At 37.7% G+C, this 25200-nt stretch overlaps 2 protein-coding genes across 5 annotated transcripts; one reads left to right on the plus strand and one right to left on the minus strand.

Annotated features, from left to right (window-relative positions):
- Positions 1 to 31: 31 nt before the first annotated feature.
- On the plus strand, positions 32 to 14851 carry c1galt1a (core 1 synthase, glycoprotein-N-acetylgalactosamine 3-beta-galactosyltransferase, 1a). 4 transcript variants are annotated; one of them, XM_042751133.1, is made up of 5 exons: positions 32 to 135; positions 5448 to 6069; positions 6675 to 6939; positions 7536 to 8200; positions 14236 to 14851. In XM_042751133.1, the coding sequence occupies exons 2-5, from the start codon at positions 6064 to 6066 to the stop codon at positions 14560 to 14562; spliced, it is 1263 nt and encodes a 420-aa protein (XP_042607067.1). In that variant the 5' UTR covers positions 32 to 135; positions 5448 to 6063; the 3' UTR covers positions 14563 to 14851. The 4 variants fall into 4 exon arrangements, with proteins under 4 accessions (XP_042607067.1, XP_042607066.1, XP_042607065.1 ...); XM_042751132.1 differs by lacking the exon at positions 32 to 135 and having other exon boundaries at positions 4351 to 5610; positions 6008 to 6069; XM_042751131.1 differs by lacking the exon at positions 32 to 135 and having other exon boundaries at positions 4351 to 6069.
- A 625-nt stretch (positions 14852 to 15476) lies between these two features.
- tac3a (tachykinin precursor 3a) lies at positions 15477 to 17845 on the minus strand. Its single transcript, XM_042751135.1, has 7 exons — positions 17686 to 17845; positions 17296 to 17411; positions 17111 to 17210; positions 16973 to 17002; positions 16836 to 16889; positions 15823 to 15901; positions 15477 to 15666 (listed from the first exon to the last, which is right to left on the minus strand). The coding sequence occupies exons 2-7, from the start codon at positions 17395 to 17397 to the stop codon at positions 15648 to 15650; spliced, it is 384 nt and encodes a 127-aa protein (XP_042607069.1). The 5' UTR covers positions 17398 to 17411; positions 17686 to 17845; the 3' UTR covers positions 15477 to 15647.
- Positions 17846 to 25200: the final 7355 nt, after the last annotated feature.

Consider the following 25200-nt stretch of genomic DNA (forward strand, 5'->3'; position numbering starts at 1 on the left):
TGGCTTAGTTTCCCTTGTAATACAGAGGTCGGCGGTCCCGCCCACAGAGCGGAGTTAGACCGATCGGGAAAGCGGACAGATGCCAGCAGTACTGTAGCGATTTATATTTGCTAAAGTTGTGTGCGTGCCTATAAAGTAAGTAACAGTCTGTTCATCCATTGCTTTCTACATTGTTTGTGAACGTTTATGTTTGTGTGTATTTGCATACTAGTTTCCTCACATATATTACCGTTATTTCCAGAAGACATAATCCGTGTGCCGTTTAATTATCATATGGTTTATTTAATATATATTTAATATGTATCGCTCATTTCTAAGAGTTAAAGCACTCTTTTGGCGCATGCGCACTAATGTTCCAGACAGAGCAGCTCCATCTCTGTCCTCAGCGCTGAGAGGTGTCAGATTTCAACTGCGCATTATTAGTAATTTCTAACAGCGCATCTTCCCATATAATGGCACGTTTGTTTGTTTTTTATTTGACTGTTAAATCACTGTATTTAATATATTCTCTGTGTAGATATTATGTTGTTATTATACTTATTGTGACCACTGTTATTTGTATTTATATATTTTCTTATATCTTTATTTGTAGAAAACCACACACACACATGCAAATCTTATGGTGACAATAAATGGGTTAACCTCGCACAAGTCTCTAACCGGACGCTTAGTTGTGGATCTGTTGCCAACCGGCAAATTCACTTTAAAGGAGAAGAGCTACCTGTAGCCACTCAGTTTTACACTGCAGACCTGGTGTAGGCAGTTCCACGCCCTTGTTGTTCCTGATGAGTCAAGTAGGGGGAGGCTGTAGGCTACAGTATGAGTCAGCGGTTCTCAATTCCAGTCATCGCGCCCACTGCTCTGCACATTTTGTATGTTTCTCTTAACGCTTCAGACATTTGTCCTATTTGGAAGTAAGTCCCCTGCGAGGTAGACATCACAGGATATTCCGCCATGATTTCAGTTCAAAGCGAACGTATATGTTCTAGAGCTGTAGTCAAGTCCAGCTTTGTCGAGTCCAAGACAAGGACTAGTCGAGACTGAGTCAAGACCAAGACCAAAGTGGTTCGAGTCCAAATCAAGTCCAAGTCCAAAAGTTTAAAGTCCAAGTCAAGACCGAGTCCAAATGAGAGAAAAAAAGGATCCTTTTCAAGACCTCATACTTAACTACTGATAATGTATGTGATCTGAGAGACAGCACATCTCCTATTCTAAGAAAATAATTTTACATTATTATCTGAAATGATCAAAAAGCATGTGCAAAGTAACAACTCTGTAGGACAGGGAGGGCCAGTGCCCTGCAGAGTTTAGCTCCAACCTTAACCCACCTAACTGGAAGTTTCTAGTGTGTCTATTAAGAGCTTGATTAGCTGGTTCAAGTGTGTTCAATTAGGGTTGGAGCTACACTCTAAAGGACACGGCCCTCTAGGACCGAGTTTGGAGCTGTAGGGTCAAATAATTTTTTATGTAATTTATTTACATTTTATTTACTTTATAATGCTGCTGTTTGCTGACATTATGTCTGTGGTCAAAAATTAAAATGACTGATGCCTTGGCGCAACGCGCACACACACGCAAAGCTCCGGATATGACGCATGCACGCAGTTAAGGCTAGAAGGGGTACGTTTGGCTCTACTAGGAATGCGCACATAAATACAGCGTAATTTTTGTCATACTGTACAACATTAATTAGCATTTCATTATTGTAAAGGGTAAGTTTAAGGCTGGGGTAGGTGTAGACATTAATAAAACACATGCAGTCATGCAGATATATCCATTTTGCAGTCAGGGGTGGGCGAGGCTTACATGAGTGAATGAGCAATGGAACGCAATAGAATAATGGCGCAATAATTCGGAATAAAATATGCATTCTGCTAAAATATTTGTTGTTGGACATTAAATGTGACGCATGTAGAATTTTAATCCTATCATATCGTGCTGCGTAAACATAAAACCATGTCTGCATTTGTCATCAGAGAAACGACAAACAACAAGCACTACTCTACACTGCTCAAAACTCATGTTTGAATCATCAGTGGCAAATACTTTAAATATGAAAACTTACTTACAGGCTATGAGTCCGAAGCGCCAGACTGTGCTTGCAAAGTTGTTATTGCCCCACTTTATAGAAACAGACATCGGCATTGTAGGTTACTCTCTGAAACAGTTCTCGTCCTCCGCAAAATCCACAGCACACATCTGAATATTTGGGTTGAACTGTTCTAGAACAGTGTTATAAATACAACTTAACCACTGATTTCTAGTTGTGTCCTCTTTTGGAAGGCCAAAGTAGTTTCACTTTCACAACAAAACACACAGCGTCTCCACGACATGGCGGCAGCAACAATACTATGCAAATCTTCCCACATCATGTAGACATGTGGGGGCGTGTTTAAACGAGGCGTTTTAGGAGGGTGTGGTTGACTCTTAACTTTTTATGAAGAATATCTCTTTGGATTTGAGACTTAAGTCTTTGCCACTTTACAGATCTTCATTATGCACCAAGAGCTTGTAACACTCCAAAGAGAAAGGGAAACTTGAAACTGCATCATATGACACCTTTAATGTTTGACAAGTAAGAATGTTGCATCATAGAATGCATTACATGTAATGGTTTAATTTAGTCACTAACTCTGTAGTGTTGCCAGAGTATTGATTGCAGTAGTTAATTTTAGAAAATGTTTGAGCTTGACCCACCAGAGCCACTGCACAAGATGGCCGCCGGCCCAGAGCCACTGCACAAGATGGCCGTCGGCCCAGAGCCACTGCACAAGATGGCTGCCATGTCCAAGTCAGGTCCCAAGATGGCTACCCTGTCACAGCCAGAATCAGCACCCAAGATGGCTGCCACGCAAGGTCTTCAGCCACCATGGACGACATGCCAGAGTTCCCAGTCATCATGAGTGTTCCGTTTGGAGACCACAAGGCTTTCCATGAGTGTTTGAGGCTGGCTTCTAGTTTGGTGGACCCACTGTTGACATCAGTGAGAGCAGCTGGCATTCCAAGGCCTTCAGCACCAGCAGTTACTGAGGCAGTTCCCCTATCTACAGTACTTCCAGTTATGGGGGTAGCTATCTGGTGTGTTTGGGCTGCATACTGTCCTCCAGCTTCTACAGAATCTGTTCCTGAGCCAAGTCCAGCCCTGGAATCTGTTTCTGAGCCAAGTCTAGTCCTTGAGTTCACTCCAGTTCCCTTGTCATGGCCAGAAGTGCAGTTTTCTGGTCCTATGACTCTTTCTGAGGTGGCGGATTGCACTGAAGAACCTCCCAAAGTGGCGGCATCTGCTCCAGCTCCTCCTGAGGTCGCAGCTTCTGCTGCAGAACCTCCAGAGGCGACGGCATCTGACTGTGAACTCTCATTTACTCCTGTCACGGACACGGAGGCCGCCTACGAACTCCCTGTCTGTCCAGTCATAGCTATGGAGGCCGTCTGTGAAACTTTGTCCTGCCCTGTCACTGCTATGAAAGGCCATCCATAAACTCTCATTCTCTCCTGTCACGGCTATGGAGGTCGTCTATGAACTCTCGTCCTGCCCTGTCATGGCTATGGAGGCCATCTGTGAACTCTCTGCCTGCCTTATCATGGCCACGGTTCTCTCCTGTCACGGCTATGGAGGTCGTCTAATATAAAATATAAAATATAAGAATATAAATATATAAATGTATATACATGTAAATATTTTCTAAATATATAATTTATGTGTGTGTATTTATATATACATAATAAATATACCCTGTACACATACATTTATTATGTAAACAAAACTTTTATTTTGGATGTGATTAATCGTGATTAATCATTTGACAGCCCTAATATATATATATATATATATATATATATATATATATATATAATATGCTTTAGTCATCCGCTTATAGGCTGAAAATTAATATACATAATTTACCATGCAAAATGGATTTGAGAAGGATGAGAACTCCTCAGACAACCTGGCACCTGATCAGACTCAACAACTGTCATTGAGTGAATTCTCAGGTATTCTCAAGACCCAAAGGTTTACTGACTTAATTCACAAGACTGCATCATGAAAATCGGTCCATTTCATCTTTAATATAATCCTAATGGTTTCCAACCACAATAGGGGTTATGCACAACAGATTTCCATATTCTGTTAACCGGGTCTCATCACTTCTGGTTCAAGGGTTTTGCATATGCTTTGTTAAATATGAAACAGTTTTACTCAAGATGCCTTCAAAGTAGATACCAATGATTATCATAACCAATCACATATGCGGAATGATATCTAAAAGTTTTGTATTTTTATTCTTTTTTTTTCCTTAACATTTATATATATATATATATATTTTTTTTTTATAAAACGTCAATTAAAAAAACAGCTAGCTAGTTTAAATGATTATCTTAAAAGTCCATAGAAATCGCTGTTATTTATTACGGCTGTTAGCACAATCACCGACAAGTGGAAGTGATGAGACCTGTATTCCAGGTTTGGTCAGGTGACGTTCTATATATACGTAGCCTACCCTATTATCATTCTAGTACATGGACTCTAGCTGGTTCCATACAATTATAAATGAAGGCATAATGTAATGTCTGCTTTACATGTGACCCAGACGTTTGACCAAAATACTGCCCAACAGATCTGCCCTTGATATCAGTTTCATGCATACAGCAAGTAGGCTAAATGGAGATCTGGCTACATCCAAGTGAATACGACAGATGCTAGAGTTCACTCACCCTTTAAGTTAAAATGGGACAGGAATATCTTGCTCTTACAAAATTTCACATTAAAAGTGTAAAAATAAGATGCAATAAATATAAATTAATATGAACTAAATCTACATTGCTGTTTGATGCTGCTTTCTAAAGACTAGGAAGAAATTATAATATTTAGGCCATTATTTTATTCTCTTGGCATCACTAACTTTTAAAAGTAAGAAATGAATACAAATCTGCATATGGCTGTGTGAAATAAATTATTTGGGAATACTTTAATTTGCAATAGTTAGTGTTGTTTCTTTATCACCACTTTGTCTTATTTTACTATCTGAGGGTTATCAGGCACTTTTTTGTTAGTCAGTTTTAGGACAATATTAATTGTGCTAAACGGATAGACTAGACATAACGTACTCTGGCGAATGTTATATATTATAATCATAGACTGTAGATTATAACATGGTTAACAAATTTAACATCCTTGAAACAAGTGAACGCCCCTAGTGTGCGGGGGCTCCCACGACAACAAAACGGCTATTCCTCCAATCAAACACCTCGACACGGCGATCCGTGTGTGATGCTGGATGCTGCTGACACACAATACTCGCTGATGACAGAGGATCTGTTGTCCGGTTATAGCACACAAAAAGGCCTTTTCACCGTACGGTTAAAGGCAAATCGTATGCTAATACGGTGCAAAGTAAGTCGACACCATGTTCTCTAACAAAAGAATGCAATCCTCAACGTTTGTTTAGGTGTAGACGTCACAACGCGCACTCAAACGCAACCTGACGCGCTCCTTTCACGTAAGCTCGCGGATATTTAGAGGAATGAAGACTGAAGGCATGAAACTGACCGGAGTCCACAGCGTTCCTTGGGACGGTGAGAGGCTTACAGAGGGGAGTTAAAGAATGCAAGGTAAGGGCCTTTGTCCTCGATCTCTGATGCTCCTCTTTTGTCTCAACGAGTGCGTGCATTGTGTATTTTGGTTGTTTTATGCATAGACCATATAACCCAGTATTACGGAATGTTATTTATTTTATTCATGCATTAAAAGATGTCATAACTTAAAATTCCGTGCCGTATTCTGTCTATTATTTGGAAAATCCAGTTTAGACTGGGATTTGTTGGGTCTCTGCAGGATTTCCTTAGAGCAAACATTAGATTTGAACACTTTCGTTAAATTAAACGTTTAGGCCTAACAGTAATAACAGAGAGTTATTTAGGATATTTGTAGAAGCGTTTCATTCATCATACAAAGAAGAGACTCTGCAGTCAACATAAATGTTACTTGTCAATTTCATAAAATTGACAGTTTTAAACAGCAGCAATGTGACTGGTCTGGGAGCAGCAGGTGCCTAATTCTTGGAAATGAGGGTAAGAACCAAGACTTATCAGTCACACAAGGTAACCATCTTTTAATCTGTTCCTTAGATTTAACCTGGCAGCAGCTGAATCCTAAATAGTAAATGGGCTTGGTATATCGATATTGAACAATATTGAAAATAATAGATGGTTTATGTTCTGTTTATTCAATTGTATATAGTTATAATTCATAAAATGTCTAACCCTAATATTAGAAACCTCATGGTGGCTTAAGTATGTTTTTAAAGGAAAAAATCTAATAATTAAAGAAAATCAGATTTTTATTTATTTATTTAATTTTAATTTTTAAAATATATACATTAACTGACACCAGAAAGCCATAAACATCCAAATTGTGTTATTAACTTAAAATCTCACAGGGTTCTTCAAGTAAATATTTTAGGTAGAACGGGTTCGACTGAACAAAAGTTTGGAAATCCCTGCTCTAGAGGGAAACAGAATTTAAGTTTATTTGCAAGTTTTTCTGTTATATGGCCAAAGGAATACATTTATAATGCAGGTTATAGTTATATTATATTAGGATCTTTGTATCCAGACTGTTAAAACAATCACTGAAAATGAAAAGCCTCAAATTAATGTAGACAATATTTTTCTAGCCTCACATTGATCAATGTTGGTGGGATCCCTCAATTGTCACCATGAAAGCGGGGAATTCAAGATGTGCTTTCTCCCTGGGCTTCCTGGTGGGCAGCTGCACCTTGTATATCTTCTTGAGACAGGTGTGGTTTGAGGAGAGCTACAGCTGGAAGCATGATGGCAAGAGCAACCCTGCTCCACTGGGGCCTGAACAAAACACTCCCAACCTTACCTGGAGAGTGGAAGGAACTGCCCTGATCAACCTCAAACACCCTCACCAGCCAGGTGCTCAGCGCCCTCTAGTGCATAATTTATCTTACATACATTAATCAGTGAGTGTAACATTATATAAAGCACTGGAACATAATAGCTGGTGTAAAACTTTCACTTTCTACTCACTTCGAGTTTTCAATGGAAGATCACAGTGATTTGTTAAATGTGCACCAAGTAATTTTTTGCAGCGTAGCGGCAGTATTATGCAAAAACGATGGTTTTTGGTTACTGATGCCATTTTTATTTGAAGTCAGTCATGAATAATTTATTACGTGAGTGAAAGCATTGATAACAGGGTTGTTACGGAGTTAAAGCGAGTGTTAGGATGAGTTAGTGGGTCAATGATCTGACTCTTGTTTTGTAGGAAGTTTTTTGTATAAATATATTTGTATATATATTCGAAAAACTTGGCATCTGTGTTGTAAACTAGGTTTTTTTTATATACTACATATACGTATATTACATATAATACATATATAATACTAATATACTGTATATATACATTGCCTACTAATAGGTTAGTGTACATAGGTTAAAGTACACCTTCAAAATATGTTTTTATTGTATTAAACTGCAATATAACTATAGAACTTGTTTTAAAAACACAGGAGAGGATGGTCACATCGCAGATGAGCTGTTTAAGAAAGTGCGTATCCTGTGCTGGGTGATGACAGGGCCTAGTAATCTGCAGTCAAAGGCTCGGCATGTGAAGGCAACGTGGAGTCGTCACTGTAATGTAGTGCTGTTCATGAGCTCTGAGGAAGACCGCAGCTTCCCCACGGTGGGTCTTGGCACAGGAGAAGGCCGTGACCAGCTGTACTGGAAGACTATTCGTGCCTTCCACTACGCTCTGAAAAACCATGGCGATGAAGCAGACTGGTTCCTCAAGTCGGACGATGACACATTCGTCGTTGTGGACAACTTGCGCTGGATCTTGTCGAACTACACGGCACAGCAGCCCATATACTTTGGAAAGAGATTCAAGCCGTACGTCAAGCAGGGCTACATGAGCGGTGGTGCAGGTTATGTGCTCAGCAAAGAGGCCCTGAGAAGGTTTGTGGAGGGTTTTAGCACTAAAGTGTGCACTCATACCACCTCAGTGGAGGATCTAGCGATGGGTCAGTGTCTGGAGAAAATGGGGGTGGTAGCAGGGGACTCCAGGGACACACTGCACCGTGAAACGTTCCATCCTTTCATTCCTGAACACCATCTTACAGGAAAGTTCTCCAAAACATTCTGGTACTGGAACTACTGCTTCTACCCAATTGTAGAAGTAAGTTACGCACTTTTATTATTGTTTATTTTTTTATTTTTACATTCTAACCCTAACCTTATTTTTTTTTAATTAGTCTTTTATGATCCCAAAGGCTGAAATTATTTGATCAGAATATTAAAATGGTAATATTGTGAAATATTGTTACAAGTTAGATTTTTTTTTTTTTTAATTATTCCGTTATCTTTTACAAATGTAAATTATTTCCGTAATAGCAAAGCTGAATTTTCAGCAGCCATTACTCCAGTCTCACACGATCCTTCAGAAATCATTCTAATATGCTACTTATGAAACATTTTTTTTTTTTTTTTTTCAGGATTCTTTGATTAATATTTTGATTATTTGACGAACAGCATTTATTTAAAATAGAAACATTTTGTAATATTATAAATGTCTTTACTGTCACATTTTAGCAATTAAATGTGTCCTTGATGACTTTTGGATGGTAGTGTAGGATTAAATATGCACTCATTGTCATTTTCTGTCCTTCATGTCCTTTGTGACATTTCTCTACATTCCACAACTTCTTTCTCCTACAAACAGGAAGCACATTAATTATTACTTCAGTAATGACTGAAGTTAAACTCGTTTTTTGAAAAGTATTAAGTAATTTGACTACTGTCACACTTCCCTAATGCGAGGAGACAAGGTGTAAACTCACAAAAGTCTTAATCCAACAATTCAAGGGGTAACACAGGCAGACAGGAACACAAGAGACTTAGGGGTAGACATACAATCTCAGACAAAGACATACTCAGGCTAATGAACACAGGGCAATCAGGGGAACACAGTTGTACAAAATGACTAATTAACCGGAGCGACTGAGGTGAAGCCGAGGGGATGATGAAGCCTACTAGGGAAGGAGGGACGAGGCGAAGCCAGAGGAGTGTGGTGCCGGGGTGACGAGGGAGCCTGGCAGAGCTTGTGGACTGTTGGGCCACGGCGGAGAGGAGGGAGCTAGGCGCCTTGGTGTAGCTGACGGGTCAAAATGGGCCTAATGTGACTCGGGAAGAACGAGTCGTCTCGGGGAGTGATTCGTTCTGTCGCGCATGCGCAATATTCTATAGGTTCTGTACTGCTAGTAGTAGTTCACCTGTTTCAGTCAATGCAGTATGAGCCGGAAAGAGAATTGATTAGTTCGTCTCATGAGTCTTTCGGGTTTTCGAGTCGTTCCTTAATCACATGACACCTCCACACGCTAAACCAATGCAGTATGAGCCGGAAAGAGAACTGATTAGTTCATCTTTCGGGTCTTCGGGTTTTTGTTTTTGTGACAACATTGTCTAGAGAAATTAGTTAATTTACAACCTTCCTTACAAATGGGTGCATAGTAATTATTATAATTTTTTATTATAATTATTATTCACTCTTAGTTACGTGATGCATTTCTGGTCTCAAATTGTTGCTTTTAATTTGTGGTACATGATGGTACTTTTTTCATAACACTGAATGTGGTAATAAAGAGTTGGTTATGCTTTAAATTTTGTCCATATGATGGCGAAATCATTTTGATAAAGAAGATTTTTTTTTCCCTGTGTTTGTTTGTTTTTATTTTTTACAGTGGATTCTAATCTTCAAAAATTACCTTGTTGTATGATTTATGTCTTTTGAGTTCACCCTTCAGATTAGACTATAGAACTGTAGTGTTACTTGTTTAGGATTCATGAAACATTTGAGTCACTCACTATATCTTTAGTCCATTATAAATTACCTTCAATGTTTACAAGTTGTTTTTAACTGAAAAGTCACACATACTTGCCAATGATACTCAATTACTTGTAACTATTTACTTTTATACTTGATCACTTAATTGTGCAGTTATTAAATCAGATTGTCTGTGTAACATGACACTTTATAAACATTAGAAACACTGTGTACATACTTTTGAATTGTTTATTTTTGTGCCAGAAAAGCTTTATAGCAAAGAGGATAACTATTCCAAAATAAATTAAAACAATAAAAAAAGGGCATTACAGTTTTTGATAATGTTTTTTTTCTGCTAGGTAAACTGTATGATGGGTCCAGAAGATGTGAATACTCCTTAAAGCCCTTGTCCTCCTCTATAGAAAATGGCTGATAGTCACAAGCAATCATTCTCACCAGAGCCTCATCAAGTTTGCTTTGTCTTAATGGATCCATTGGTCTTGTTTCAAAACTGCTCATTGAAGTTTGTTGTTGTGGCCTCCTTGGCCTAACTGCTCCTTGGATGGTGGTGGGTTCTGCTGGTGTACTGGATGCTGTAGATGTGGTCAGCGTGCCAGCCAAAGCTGTCAAAGATCCAGCAGAAAAAGTGCTAGTGGTAGAAACAGCTCCAGCTGCTGCAGGGCAATCATCTTCAGTCTCTGTTCTAACTTGTGCTAACAGCACCGTGGGATGTGAGGATTTAAGGTGCCTTCTCAAATTAGAAGTGCTTCCTCCTTTAGTTGAAAAACTTTTTTGTATATGTTGCATTTAGCTTCAGTGGCTGAAGTTGCCACTAAATGAGACCAAACATCACTCCTTTTTCTAGTGCTCATTATCCTGAGGTGTTAAAATCTGTCTGAGGCTCTTCTCTGCCCCTCACCTAGTGCAAAACAAAGGGGGATGGTGTGGAATGGTCACCGTTCCCTTGGTGACTGTCTTGAGTGACAGTTGTCCTTCAGCTGAACCATTGGTTAAACCTTTGTGTGACCCAAGCACATTATATTTCTAAGTAAATAACTCTCCAGTTTTGTTTCATTTTGGGTTACAACTGTTGAAGCTGAAGTTATCATAACCTTAATGTTTTAAACTAACATTAATAATTCAAATTCAAAATGTTATTTGCTTTTAATTTATGTCATTATGTCCTTTTTGAGCAATCTTCTTATACATATATTAGACCAATATGTCAAGTCTGCCTAGGAAAAAGCAATTATTATATCAGCAAACTTAAAATTGGAGTAAAAATGAACAAACTAGGCTATAAATACTTTGTATTGTAGGCTTGGATTATTATATAGCCTAGAGTTTATTTACAGATAGACAGTCAAAAAGACAAATCAATCAATATTTTATTTATAACAGGGTTTTATTTATAAAATAACACACCACAGATCCTCAAGAAACAGTAACAAAAACAGTGACAGAAATGTTATAAAAAGTGTATGGGGTGTCACGTGATTAAGGAACAACTCAAAAACCCGAAAGGCTCATGAGACGAACTAATCAATTCTCTTTCCGGCTCATACTGCATTGGTTTAGCGTGTGGGGGTGTCACGTGATTAAGGAACGACTCAAACCCGAAGACTTGTCAGAGAAGGGGTGAGGTGAGCTAATCATAGACTGAAGACCCAGGTAAAGAATGAACTGATCTTTTCTGTATCTTATAGCATTGTAGTTTTGTATTGTTTGTAGTGTGATCAATGTTTGCGTAAGTAGTAGATGGAAGTAACAAGTAACATTTTAATTACATTCTGACTCGAAAAAAAGATTCGTTCATTTTGCTGAACGAGACTCAAAAGTCAGAGTCGGTAAAATGATCTGAACTTCCCATCACAAGTTCACACACCTTGACTGACGTCATCAGCGGCTCTGGCTCCGCGGCTTTCCTCACCACTGTCGCTCCATGCGGCGATGGTTCGTCGGGCGCGGCGGGCTCCGGCTGTCCATCAGCGGTGGGCTTGGGGATGCGCTCTGCGCATCAAGGAAATGGTGGGCTGGGCTCTTGGTCAGGAGTGGCACTGGCAGGAAAAGGAGATCCATTACTCGCCAGTGTCCGCTCCACAATGGCGGCGAATTCCGCTCGAGTGCCATCTTCGGACGACAGCACTCTGCATGCAGTGTTAAGGCTGGAGTCATAGAACATGCAGAGCGCATCGTCCGGATAGGTGTGACATGGGCAATTGCCAGAAATAGTCTGGTATGACCCTCGAGCGATTTATCCCCCTGCTCCAGCAGGAGGAGGATGTATTCAGGGCGAAGGAGGGGATCCATTGGGGCACATAACGGAAACAAAAACACTGAGAAAAAAACAGAAATAAAATGGAGGGGAAACACAAAGTGTTTTTAGGTCTGAGATTGTCACACTTCCCTAATGCGAGGTGACAAGGCGTAAACTCACAAAAGTCTTTTAATCCAAAAATTGTTATTTGGTGTGTCCTTTTATCTTACACATTTAACCCTATGATTATTCAGGTAGGGTAAGGATAGTCAAATCTAGCCAAAACCATAAAGCACTCACCCGCCTGCAGGCTGAAGTTCTTTAGGAATGATGTAGAAGACTCCCTCGTGGTTGTTCTTGTTTAAGGCTCAGTTTGTAGTTACAAGTAAAGTCTCACTGGAAGTAGTAGTAACTATAAAATATCTTATTTTATTGGTTACAATACAAAGCAGTTAATGCAAAAATATAGCAAAAAGTCAGCTGAGTTACAAGTTCTATAATCAAACTCTAAACAGCAATATTGGAGATGCTAAGCGCCCCTCGTTAGGATGTCCTTCACACTTAATGCAGGCAGCATCTGAAGAGTAGTTTACTCCTCAGACCTTTTATACTACTCCAATTACTCAATGTCTGTGACTCATGGCAGATGTCCTTCCTTTGTTGCTTATGTTCTGTCTGTGTCTAGTATTCTTCCTCTTCTTCATCATCTGACTCATGTCTGCTTAATGTTGCAACACTCTGTTCACCATTGTCAAACTTAGATATCTAGCTTTTACAGTTGTTGCTTATTCATTTTAACAAAGCAAGTATTGCAAGTGCAAGCATCTTTGAATCAAAGCATATATGGCATTAACCTTAAAACAACCAAATGACATAACATTGAAACGGGTAAATAGTGATTATAATTATCCATATCCAAACACAAGCCAAGGGGTACCACAGGAGACTCAGGGGTAGACATACAATCTCAGACAAAGACAGACAGCACAGACTTGGGCTAATAAACACAGGGCAATCAGGGGAACACAGGTGTACAAAATGACTAATTAACTAAACTAGGACAGGAACATGACCAAATAAGGAAAAACAGGGCAAAACACGACACAGAATAGTCCAGAATCCTGACAACTACTATATGTCTGAGAGGAGAAAACAATTAAAGTGTCAAAAGTAATTTTCCATTCAGGATAGTATTATAGGTATGAATAAAAATCAACAGCATTGTTTGAGAAATATACTTTGAGGACGAAATTACCTCTCATAATTTTAGCCGTCTTATTTTTAAATGCCACACTGAACTATAAACTCCTTCAGGTGATTGCAAGCGAGACCATCAATGGATAGGTTTGATGGGGACAGCTTTTGTCAATAATTTTTCTTTCATGTAGCCTATGTAATGTGATTCGTGACTAGACCGCTAATGTCTAGCAATACAAAACCCAAGAAATAAACACAATTTTGTCTTGTCGTGGTCATCACAGTGGCAGTGAGAAGAATATAAATGTTATTTCAGTGTTTATAAAGTGTATAAAAACAAATATGATTAAGAATAGAATTTTCATTTCTTTCAGAAAGATTCCTTTTTACACATACAAATTGAGCTCAGTTGAACAATATTAATGACAGAATGACAAGAATTTCTTCAATTTTGCTTTTTAAAAAAAACAAAAAATCAATGTTACAGACAATAGAAGCAAATTTAAAATTAAAAATGAGTAATACAAGGCTTATTATGTTTTAAAGCACTTCATTTAGTCTTCTGTTAAAACAATTTTTTAAGCTGTAAAGGTCTCTTTTGGGTCATTAGTAATTACATTGTAAACTTTAATATAACTATAGCAAGTGATTTTTTCCACACTACAATCATACTAATACACATTCATCCTATGGTTTAATGAACTAACACACATATTTGTCCTATGGATGCATTTTAATGTTTACAGATTGGCCACATTTACTTCAATTGAAAGTGCCACACTATAACCAAGAATATAACCGAGAAAGGACAGATATGTCAAAAATGTATTTTCATGGTAATCAGCATTTTGACAGAATATTTATTTTAATGCAAACAAAATCTGCAATCACATGTAAATGTAACAGACCAGCATCTTATATTTGTCTTTTCCTACAGGGCCCACAGTGCTGCTCTGACCTAGCTGTGTCTTTCCACTATGTAGACCCTGTGCTAATGTACACTCTTGAGTACTACACTTACCGTCTCAGGCCCTATGGCTACCAACACCGCTACCAGCCTCCAGTGCCTGCTGTGTCTTTAGCTTCACACACTGGGAAACCCACCACGGAAGCTCAGAGATTAGAGGAGCGTGTTAAAGAAAAATCAGTTCCAACATACACCATGAATCCCAGAGCTGAGAAAGTTAAGACTACTGGAACAACAAGTCACAAGTTCACAAATGCTGCCCAGGGGAGAAACATAACCGACAGAAGCACTGCATGATTGTGAATATGATTGTATTTTCTTGTGTAAATCCAAAATGAACGCATGTAGCACTGACAGATGTGAACTATGAACTTGTGTAGGATTTTTAATCATCCAGACTGTGTACTGTGCAAATGGAGTGGTGAAGTGGTTACAGAAGTTCAAACTTTAACAAAGAACAAATTTTGTCATTATTGCTGTTGATCAAGTAACTTGACTGGTTGTGCCAGTTATAAAAAGTGTTTACTACTCAACGGATTATTAATATGGTCCCTGCTATTTCAATAAACTATTTTCCTGCCTTCTACTCAAAGTGCAGTAATTCACATCATATATTATGGCTAAAGTACACGAAGGGCTTCAACAGCTTTGTATTTTAACAATGAGACAAAATGAAAAGCTGAGTTTCATATCAATGATGAATCTTTGGGGTTTCTGTAATTTTTTTTTTTTTTTTTTTTTTTAACTCGGAAAGTTCAGATGGCCTTATTTTTGTTGGGATGTTGTCTATTATTGTTACATTACTAAACTGTTTCCTTGAAGACATACTGCGCCATTTGTATTAGGGACATCATGTTTCTTCTAGTATGATTTAAGTTGATATCAAGTTAAAATGCATATAAGTTTGATGTATATAATTATATATGCAGTTGGTCATGAAGCTTCTGTGTTTTGGCAAATGTAGCAAATTATTGCTGTGTACAGTATTTTGTGGGGCCACTATATTTTATGCTGTTTTAAACATTTAAGTAATAAAACATTGTGAGAGCAGATAGATATTTTTATTTACAAAAATCATGTTTTATACATTAGACAGCAAAAATAACTTTTAATAAATATATTGAAATGCAGGGGATGTAAGTGGATATGTAAATGTGGCAACATATAATCTAGGTTAATGTATAATTTGCAGTACAATGAAACAAATCACACCATAGGAAATCATGTTTATTTGATTCATCTTATATAAATATTTTCTCTTGCTCTATTACTTCTGTAAAATAAATTATGATTTTCTTGTTGCTCCAAAGAAATGTATTGAAAAGAAGCTGTCATGACAGGGTGGGATAGATGATTGATTGGATGTGAAACAATTCATTTGTCTATAACCCACGACGAAACCTGCAACAAATTGTAAAAAAAAAAAGTATATATATTTACAAGAAAGCCAGTAATTTTGTAACAATTTTCAAGACATGCTTTAGGAACAAATGCTGTGTTGTAATAGCTTCAGAAAGCCTGTAGATGGCAGAGCAGCTTTACTACTGAATTGCTCACCTCAGTTTGCATTTGTTGAAGAAGATGCCTCCGCTTGAGCCTGTTTCTGGATACTCTTTCCTCCATGGACGCCCAGTTTCTGACAACACAGATAACTTGCAGTAAGTCTGAGATGCGTGATAGACTTAACAATCTTCTGACAAAGGTAGCGTTGATATTTGTTAAGTTTGCCAAATGTTTGAGGTTCAGCCCACTCGGGTCAATTAAGACAGGCTACTTCTAACACACTGTCTCGTATGAACAACCAGTCAGACACTGCTTTAAGTTTCACGAACCTTAATTGCACATACCGTATGCTTCATTTCGAGACGGACTTGACTGAAAGTAATAAAAACTCGCAGATTTCGATTCAGTTACCGCTTTAAGATTCAGTGAGTTGATTCATTAAATGATTCATCAGATTCAAATCAGTAACTCGTGTGTCTCATTGATCAGTTAGTTCAAATAACCATAGCCAGTAAAATAAATAACTCAGGCTACTCATAAGAGTTATTTGTTCGTTAACCAATTGACACTGCTTCTAGTGTATCTTATGATTCACTAAAAAGAACCGGCTCATGCGAGTCATTTGGTTGTGAATCAAACAGCATTGATCAAGCTGCATGTTTTTGATTCCCTAAAAATAACCGGATCATAAGAGTCATTGGATCGTGAATCGAACTAACGTCACTGTTCGCGCTTTAGGTTTGTTTATTTCGTGCACCCCGTGAGGACAACTCAGCAGAACGACGTTTATATATATATATATATATATATATATATATATATATATATATATATATATATATATACATACATATACATATGTATATATATATATATATATATATATATATATATATATATATATATATATATACACACACAGACACACGTTTCGTATTAAATTCAGACTGTAAACCCACAAAAATATTTCGTGTAAGTGTAAAATTGTATCAAGATAACGGTCATGTAAAGGTAACGTTATTTTTTTTTTCACAAACATCCCTGAATTGAAGAGAAAATGTGTTTACCAGGGTCAGCGCTCCGTCGCCCCATGAGTCCAACAAAGATATCGTGCATTTCCCCTAAAATAAAACATATTCATTTTTATTAGATAATTTTTAAACAGAGGATATCTGAAAGCATACAAAGTTCCCCAATGCCTTACTTTTACGCTGAGGTGGTATATCTTCTGTGTCTGAAAAAATAAAAAATAAAATTAAAACACGTTTCAGTCGAAAAAAAAAAAAATAGAAGTATATCCGATACTAAATTACCACAGTAGCAAATATATCTGTTCACTCACCGGCGTTCCTGCGCCCCATTAATCCGACGAAACTGTCATAATCTATGTCATTATACCTCTTCAGCAAGTTATGAGCCGACAGCCGAAAACCCGGACTCTCCTGTGCATGAAATTACGTTTTTATTATACAGCTCAGGCAAACATATATATTTATACCTTTTAGATGATAATAATCTGTCACTTACGCCTGAAACTGCTCTTTGAGACTCTGACTGCTGACAGCTCGACTCACTCCATCGGGTTTCCAGCACCAAAACCAAGAACAGTAACACTAGCCCACGGTACATCTTTACTTATAGGTCTGAGGAGAAAATATGTCAAATACTAGAACAGCTGGCAACCTTTCAAAGCGCCTGTTTGATTACTACACTGTCACATTTTATCCATAAATTAACACAAAGTTTCCCCTCTAAAATACTAATTGCTGTATTCATTTATACTAATTCAGTATAAATTACCACTAAAACATCAGGATAAAAAAATACTGATTGTTTAAAAAAAGAAATGAAAAAAAAAATCTAAAACGATACTGTAAAATTGTAATTTGATTTACATTTTACAGGTATTGTACTCACCTGAGCTGAGGATAATGCTATGTGGAAACAGCTGAGTTACAGTTTGTGGTCGAGGAGTTAAATCCTTTTGTGATGGACTCTCAGACAAGAGATACAGAGAGGGATTCACTCCTGTCTGATTGTTAAATGATAGCAACATGTGCGTAAGTCCAATCAGATGTCGCAGTGTAGGTGTGGTTTAAGGGTTTGTAGTCTGCATCAGCAATGACCATGTAATTGAGGTCCTGACATCAGAGGCGTCAGGCATTCCTTAAAAGGACAAACCATAGCCTCTTTTGTTAAACCGTTGTCATCAGTTACTCAGATTTGAATTCTTGCAACTTTAATCCCATATCTGTAGCTTTGCCAGATTTTATATATATATATATATATATATATATATATATATATATATATATATATATATATATATTTTGTCTCAAGGCTACAGAGTACCAGGTTTGAATGAAACCGGGTCTCCCGCATCTGTGGGTCAGACTTGGAATATTTGCGTGAGAGCATGTCTAAATGTCATGTTTGTTAACTCATTAAGATTATGCTGATATCTATTCGAATGCTAGTTTTCTCTGCAAAGTAGGGCCTTATTGTCGTATTTTCCTCCTGACTGCCTAATTGGTGCTGTCACTGGTGGGAATGTAATCTCTCAAGGAAGCAATTACACAGATGGAGCGGTGGATGATGAGAACGGTGTCTCACGGACTCTATGGACATCTTGAGGGGGCATCTAACTGGCCTGGCGACATGCAGGGTTGATTAGTGGGAACATCCATTAGTTGCTGCCCACACTCAGTATGCAGCATGCAAAGGGCAGCTGTGCTTTGAAGATTCTTTTAAAGAACAGATTTGATCAGTTCATCAACAGACGCCTATGATAGCAACAGCCCAGGCAGTACTAACCCACTTCAACATCAACATAAAACCTGTGAGACTCAGACACAATCGTCAGCATCATTAAATTTTTTTCATTGTTGTTGACTCTGATGTTATCTAAATAAAAACTTTAATGCTGTCCTGTTGAGTGTGAAGAATGTGGCTGTGCACAATTTAACTCTAAACTGACTCAAAATGCCTTTTAAATTCCATTTTTGTTGTATAGCAATAACATTATCTTATTCATATAACACATTTTAAATTTAAAAAAAGTGAAGATTGCCACAGAACAGTTTTCCATTTTGCCACAGTCCATTTTAAATGAGCCTTGGCCCAGAGAAAACGCCTGCGCTTCTGGATCATGTTTAGATATGGCTTCTTTTTTGACCTGTAGAGTTTAGCCGAAAACGGCGAATGGCACGGTGGATTGTGTTCACCGACAATGTTTTCTGGAAGTATTCCTGAGCCCATGTTGTGTTTTCCATTACAGTAGCATTCCTGTATGTGATGCAGTGCCGTCTAAGGGCCCGAAGATCACGGGCATCCAGTATGGTTTTCCAGCCTTGACCCTTACGCACAGAGATTGTTCCAGATTCTCTGAATCGTTGGATGATATTTTGCACTGTAGATGATGATAAATTCAAACTCTTTGCAATTTTTCTCTGAGAAACTCCTTTCTGATATTGCTCCACTATTTTTCGCCGCAGCATTGGGGGAATTGGTGATCCTCTGCCCATCTTGACTTCTGAGAGACACTGCCACTCTGAGAGGTTCTTTTTATACCCAATCATGTTGCCAATTGACCTAATAAGTTGCAAATTGGTCCTCCAGCTGTTCCTTATATGTACATTTAACTTTTCCGGCCTCTTATTACTACCTGTCCCAACTTTTTAGCTCTCATTAAATCCAAGATGAGCCAATATTTGGCATGACATTTCAAAATGTCTCACTTTCAACATTTGATATATTATCTATATTCTATTGTGAATAAAATATAAGTTTATGAGATTTGTAAATTATTCCATTCCTTTTTTACTCACAATTTGTACAGTGTCCCAACTTTTTTGGAATCGGGTTTATACTTCAGTATATCTTTAGCTGCACTGCTTTTGCACAATAAATGTGCATTAAGTACAAAATTTGTTTAGCACACTTTAAGTGTACCAGTTTTTTACACCAATAGTACAATTGCTGGGTATTTTTATTAAGTACATAAATATATAAATGTATTTATAGTATACTTAGTATGAATTAAATGAATCTCAAATACATTTTAGTATATTTATTTTTCACTTTAGGGCAGTTGCTATTGAGAATTCAAAGAAAGTTTTACCCATATTTTCCTCAGGTTAATGTGATTTAAACAATGTTTTCTATCTTAGTGTAAAATGTAACTTATCTCTTCCATAAGCATTTAACTGCATTCTGAAAAAAAGAAAAGAAAAAAATCTGTGCTTTCACTATTTCTTAATTCCTTCCTGTTCTAGCTTGTATTTTTATGGACTATATTTAAAACTTAGTATTGCTACCATTTCTTGTGTTGTCTCCTTGAGATGAATGGCTTGTTGCATTCCTCATTCGGATAAAAGCATGTTCTAAATATTTAAATAATAGTTTTTTGTAAATAACAGTTTTTCCAAAAGTATAGTGCTAAATTACTGGTCTGAGAATGTTAGCACAAATGGTTATGACATTAAAGACTGAATTAATAATTCCGTACTTTGTCCTTAAACAATGTCCAAAGACCCTTGCTCTCTGCCACTTTACATTCTGTTTTAAATGAGACATGGAAATGCATAATATTTTTCTAGTGCTGATAGGGGAGAATAAATATCTGGAAGAAAATTACTTTGCAAATAGAGGGCATGTTATAAATGATAGTCAAGAGCAGCTGTTGATTGGGAGCCCTACGGAGAAAGCAGGCATAAATATATTGGGAATAATGTTGTAAATATGAATAATAATGTTTACAGTCCAAATTTTGAAATTCTGCATTTGTTAAAACCTGTGACGGCAATTTCTGTTTGTGCTAGCATAAGGCTTATAAAGCATTTTGACAAACAATGGAGCCAGTACTCTAGCCTCATGCCAATTATTTTTCACTGCAAGGGATGTTGGCAAATATGCTGTACCTCTACTATGCAAACCATGTGTGTTTCATAATGCTTTTGATGTAGATGTTTTGACTTCATCGCAGAATGTGTTGATCCACAGGAGACAGTCACTGCCAATGTTCTATGCAGACAGAGCTATGACTTGCGGGGACATGTCGTCTACAACAAAGGGCAGGTCGGAGTTCCAAATGGTTGGTTTTCCCAAAGGTTAGTGGATTAGCATTAAGATGTTTTAGTAATGAGTCCCAACCCATATATGTCTCTTCCTGCTCTGCATGGATCACGCAGCGGGTCAGATTAAGGATATGGGGATGGATGGGAGACAGATCTGAAAGCAGTAGGGGAAGAAAAAGTAATTAATTGCATTCTTCCATTATTAATGAATTCTTCTTTCCCTTAATCACAGGGCCACATCCTGGGAGTATCAATGAGAACACCATAGGGCTGTTTATTTGGAGCATGCTAGGGTAGAGGGTCCCTGCCGCTGTGAGGATGACGACAGGAAGAGGATGCCATAGTGGTAAATTCATGACAGTTTTAGATATCGTTTAGCGCACTCAAAACATGAGAGGAAGCTATGTATTGCTGCCAAGGAAGATTTTACTGCAATTATCTCAGGTTGTCATCTAAAGTATATATTTACTAAAGGATGCGCATGAGAAATCAGGAATTGGTGCAACCGAAGTCAGTCCTGATGTTCATGTTTCTATTGATTTCCTATGAGATAGAACAGCTTTTTTTGCTTAATGTGAAATGGAGCGGTTACTTTATTTGTGGCAGCTGGTGTTTGGAAATCATCTTATCTGTACCTGCTAATGTCATGAGCTCCTCACACTTTTTGTATGAGTTGTTTGTTTTAATTCTTAGTAACGGCTCACAGTGAGCAATGTTTACATTAGAAATCAGAGTTTATTCACTTTACTGTACATAGAAACATCTTTCTCAGGGTCGTATATGATTTTTCAAAAGTTCTGGTCTTCTCGTTTGGTGGGTTTTGGATAAATTCCAGGGATTGTCTTGAGAAATTGTGTACGTGATGTTGTGTTTTTCTGTGCATGGAAAGGGAAGTAAATGAGATTTGACACATGATGGAGTAGTGACTGACAAGTCAGATTACTGGTCTCAGCTATGCTCAGAAACAACAGGGTGTTGGCAATGGCTCTCTGCAGAACGGGACAAACACAGCTTTATAGATCCATAGCATTAAATGGAGACTGGAAGGGTGACTGATGACAAGTAATCACTATTGAGCAAATATAAAAAATGATGGTTAGATGTACTCCAGAAAAGTATATTACACTGGGGATAAATCAATTCCATTTCAAATATATATACGATAAAGTCATTCAGTTTTATGTTCTGTGTATTAAGTATGTTTTATATTTAATGTGTATGACAAAATCTCAGCCTCTGTGTACTTGACACTTGAATACAAATTACCTTACTGGAGGTATTGGTATCTGGATCAGAGATTTTCAACCTGGAGTCCTGGGACCCAAAGAAGTGCATAAGGTCTGTAAAAGATTTCAAAGGATTTTTATTTTTATGAATGTATTTTAGGACTGTTAGTGTTTTTGGAACTGACTTATTCAATTTCAAAGTTAACGTTTTCACCTAAGATACAATTAAAAAAATATGTTTAATATTGATGATTTTAACACTTTCATCAAATTTGATATTCTGTTTCATTCTGTTTTCTAAAGACTGGTCAGAAATCATAGGATGAATTGTGATTATTATTGTATTGACATCATGTGTTTTCTTTTAACAGTAGAAAAAATACCTTACATTTTTGTGTATAGATGTATGTCAGTACAATGACATTATATAAGCCAATAATTTAATTTTGGGGAAAAAGCCTAAAAAAAAATAATAATCAAATAATTAAAAATTTGATTTAATATTGCTGCTTTTAAAATATCCCTCTCATAATATATAATATCATTATATTTTCAGTATCACTTCTTTTAATAAACTAACAGGTCATACTTTATTTTAAGGCCCAAGTTTCACTATACACTAATTGTTAACTTTGTCTCAGTGAACTCCTAATTTGCTGCTTATTAATTGTTAGTAAGTTATGGGGAAGGGTTAAAGGATCTAAAATATGGCCATGCAAAATAAAGCATTAATATGTGCTTTATAAGAACTAATATACAGCCAATATGCTGGTAATTTGCATGCTAATAAGCAACTAGTTGATAGTGAGAATTGCTCCCTAAAGTGTTATCTAAACATATATTATAACTGCCTTTATATAGTGTCCCTTATTTTTCATCATCATAGTTATCATAGGGGTCCTTCAATTAAAAAGTTTGAAAAACTCTTGATGTAGATGACGCTATGAGCTATATGTAAGAAACATCCCCTTGCACCATTGCCACCTGTGTTTCATCGATTGGCTCCCTGCAGCCAGGCTCCTGACTAGAGCGGGCATAAAAGAGGCAGACGTGGTAACTAACAGGCATATGATGAAGCACACCTGAAGTTAATGCCGCCTCGCCAACTGCTGTTAAATGTCAAGTATGGCTCTCAATTCATTTCCCCTGTGTTAACACAGTAGTGTCCTCACAGGTCCAGAGAGAGAACGCATCATGGCTATATATATATATATATATATATATATATATGTGTGTGTGTGTGTGTGTGTGTGTGTGTGTGTGTGTGTGTGTGTGTCTGCGTGTGTATGTGTGTACAGTGCCGTGAAAAGGTTCTTGCCCCCTTCCTGTTTTTTAATTTTTGGCATATTTTTTACTGTTTTGTTTTTTGGATTATTTGACAAATTTTAATATTACACAAAGATAATGCAAGTATATACAAAATGTAGTTTTTAAATGATGATTTAATAAAAAGCTGTCCAAACCTTCCTGGCCCTACATGAAAAATGAATTGCCCCCTCCTGTTAAATCATGAAAATACTGCGATTAATCACATTATTTTAGAAAGCTGAGTTAAATTTCACTAGCCACACCCAGGCCTGATTACTGCCAGATCTGTTGAATCAAGAAATCACTTAAATACAACCTGTCTGATAAAGTGAAGCATGCTTAAAGAGCAACACATCATGCCACGATCTAAAGCAATTCAGGAACAGATACAAAACAAACAAAAAAATAGTAGGGCTGTGCAATTAATCGCATCGATTGTCACGCGCATCTCATCAGTAAAGCCGGTCCCATAATTAGTAGTAAATCAGCATCACCTGATTTCAGATTGAGCGGCTTTCACTACACAGAGCCGTAGTTCACTGACAGTTCATCTCATAATCGCAGATGAATTGCATTCGATTTCGATATCGCCTAGCTTGTCAGTGAACTACGGCTTTAGGGGGCAATTTTCACGTAGGGCCAGGCAGATTTGGACAGCTTTTTTCCCTTAATAAATGAAATTATTATTTCAAAACTGCATTTTGTATTTACTCTGGTTATCCTAAAATTTGTTTATCTGAATCATTCAGGTGTGACAAATAAAAAAAATATTAAAAAAAACGGCATGGGGCAAAACCTTTTTTACAGCACTGTATATATATTTTGTAAAAATTGCATTCAGATTAACTTTTGTGGCTGTTGCCTTAAATGCTGTTGAATCGGCACTGCAGCTAAATCTGTTTAAGAACATTTTATGTAAGTGCATGAATCAACAGCAACCGCCATAAATAAAATTCAAGAAATGCCTGTTGCAAATAAAGCAACATTTTGACCTCCACGTCTATGTGCAGATCATGTCTATAATGTAGCAAATTACGAAGGCAGGAGGCTGTTGTTCCTCGCCTCTGCTGTGTTGGCAGGGGCTGCGGAAGGCCACGAAACCCCTATCTGTGCAACTTTGTATTAGACTTTTCACATTACAGTTCAAAGCCTCGTGTCTATTGAAGCATTAGAATGGACTTGAGCTCAAGGACAGAATAACACTCATGCAGTCCTCACTTCCCTTCACAGGTTTGTGCTGGCTTTTATGGACAGAGGAGGAAAAGCAGCAAAGAAGCGCGATTCAGAAAGAGGGCGGCAGATGCAGGAGAGTGTCGCAGAAAGCAGATAAAACTCAAGAGTTAATAAAAGCTCGGCCGGAGGATGGTCAGCGAAGCAGCGAGGCTTAGGGGAGCTAAATGTGAAGACAGGCTTCGCCGGGGCATCCAAGGGTTGATAGGCAATGAGGCATTGGAGGTAGCTGCGTTGTGTAAGGGACGTGTCTGACAGTAGGGTGAGCTCAATGTAGCTCAGAATCCCCCGCTGCTCATGTCACCCAGAGGCGACACAACAGAGCCATAAATAAAATGGACAAGAAGAAGCCCAGTCCTTTCCCCTGCATGTGTGACCTTACACACGCGTTACGCTAATTTGATTGATTAGCTGGAATAACTTGTGAGACTTAGTTATCTCCCCTTTTGAGTTGCTTCTACCCACAGGTCTTCATGATGAACTGCAAATTCACATTTTCCCCCTTCTTGATAGCTTTCAGAGTTATGGTCATCTAAATGTTAATTTAAATCTGATTGCGTCCTCTTATCGAAAGAGTTGAATGTTCTGCACTT

Source organism: Cyprinus carpio, chromosome B23 (assembly GCF_018340385.1).
Source record: "Cyprinus carpio isolate SPL01 chromosome B23, ASM1834038v1, whole genome shotgun sequence".
NCBI lineage: Eukaryota > Metazoa > Chordata > Actinopteri > Cypriniformes > Cyprinidae > Cyprinus > Cyprinus carpio.

Excerpts from the sequence above, each read along its gene's own strand:
- tac3a (XM_042751135.1), bottom strand. The coding sequence starts at position 17,397 with ATGTACCGTGGGCTAGTGTTACTGTTCTTGGTTTTGGTGCTGGAAACC. Across the intron at positions 17,211-17,295 it reads CTCAAAGAGCAGTTTCAGGC|GAGAGTCCGGGTTTTCGGCT; the intron begins GTAAGTGACAGA and ends TTTCATGCACAG. Across the intron at positions 17,003-17,110 it reads AATGGGGCGCAGGAACGCCG|ACACAGAAGATATACCACCT; the intron begins GTGAGTGAACAG and ends TTATTTTTTCAG.
- c1galt1a (XM_042751133.1), top strand. Across the intron at positions 6,940-7,535 it reads CAAACACCCTCACCAGCCAG|GAGAGGATGGTCACATCGCA; the intron begins GTGCTCAGCGCC and ends TTAAAAACACAG. Across the intron at positions 8,201-14,235 it reads GCTTCTACCCAATTGTAGAA|GGCCCACAGTGCTGCTCTGA; the intron begins GTAAGTTACGCA and ends CTTTTCCTACAG.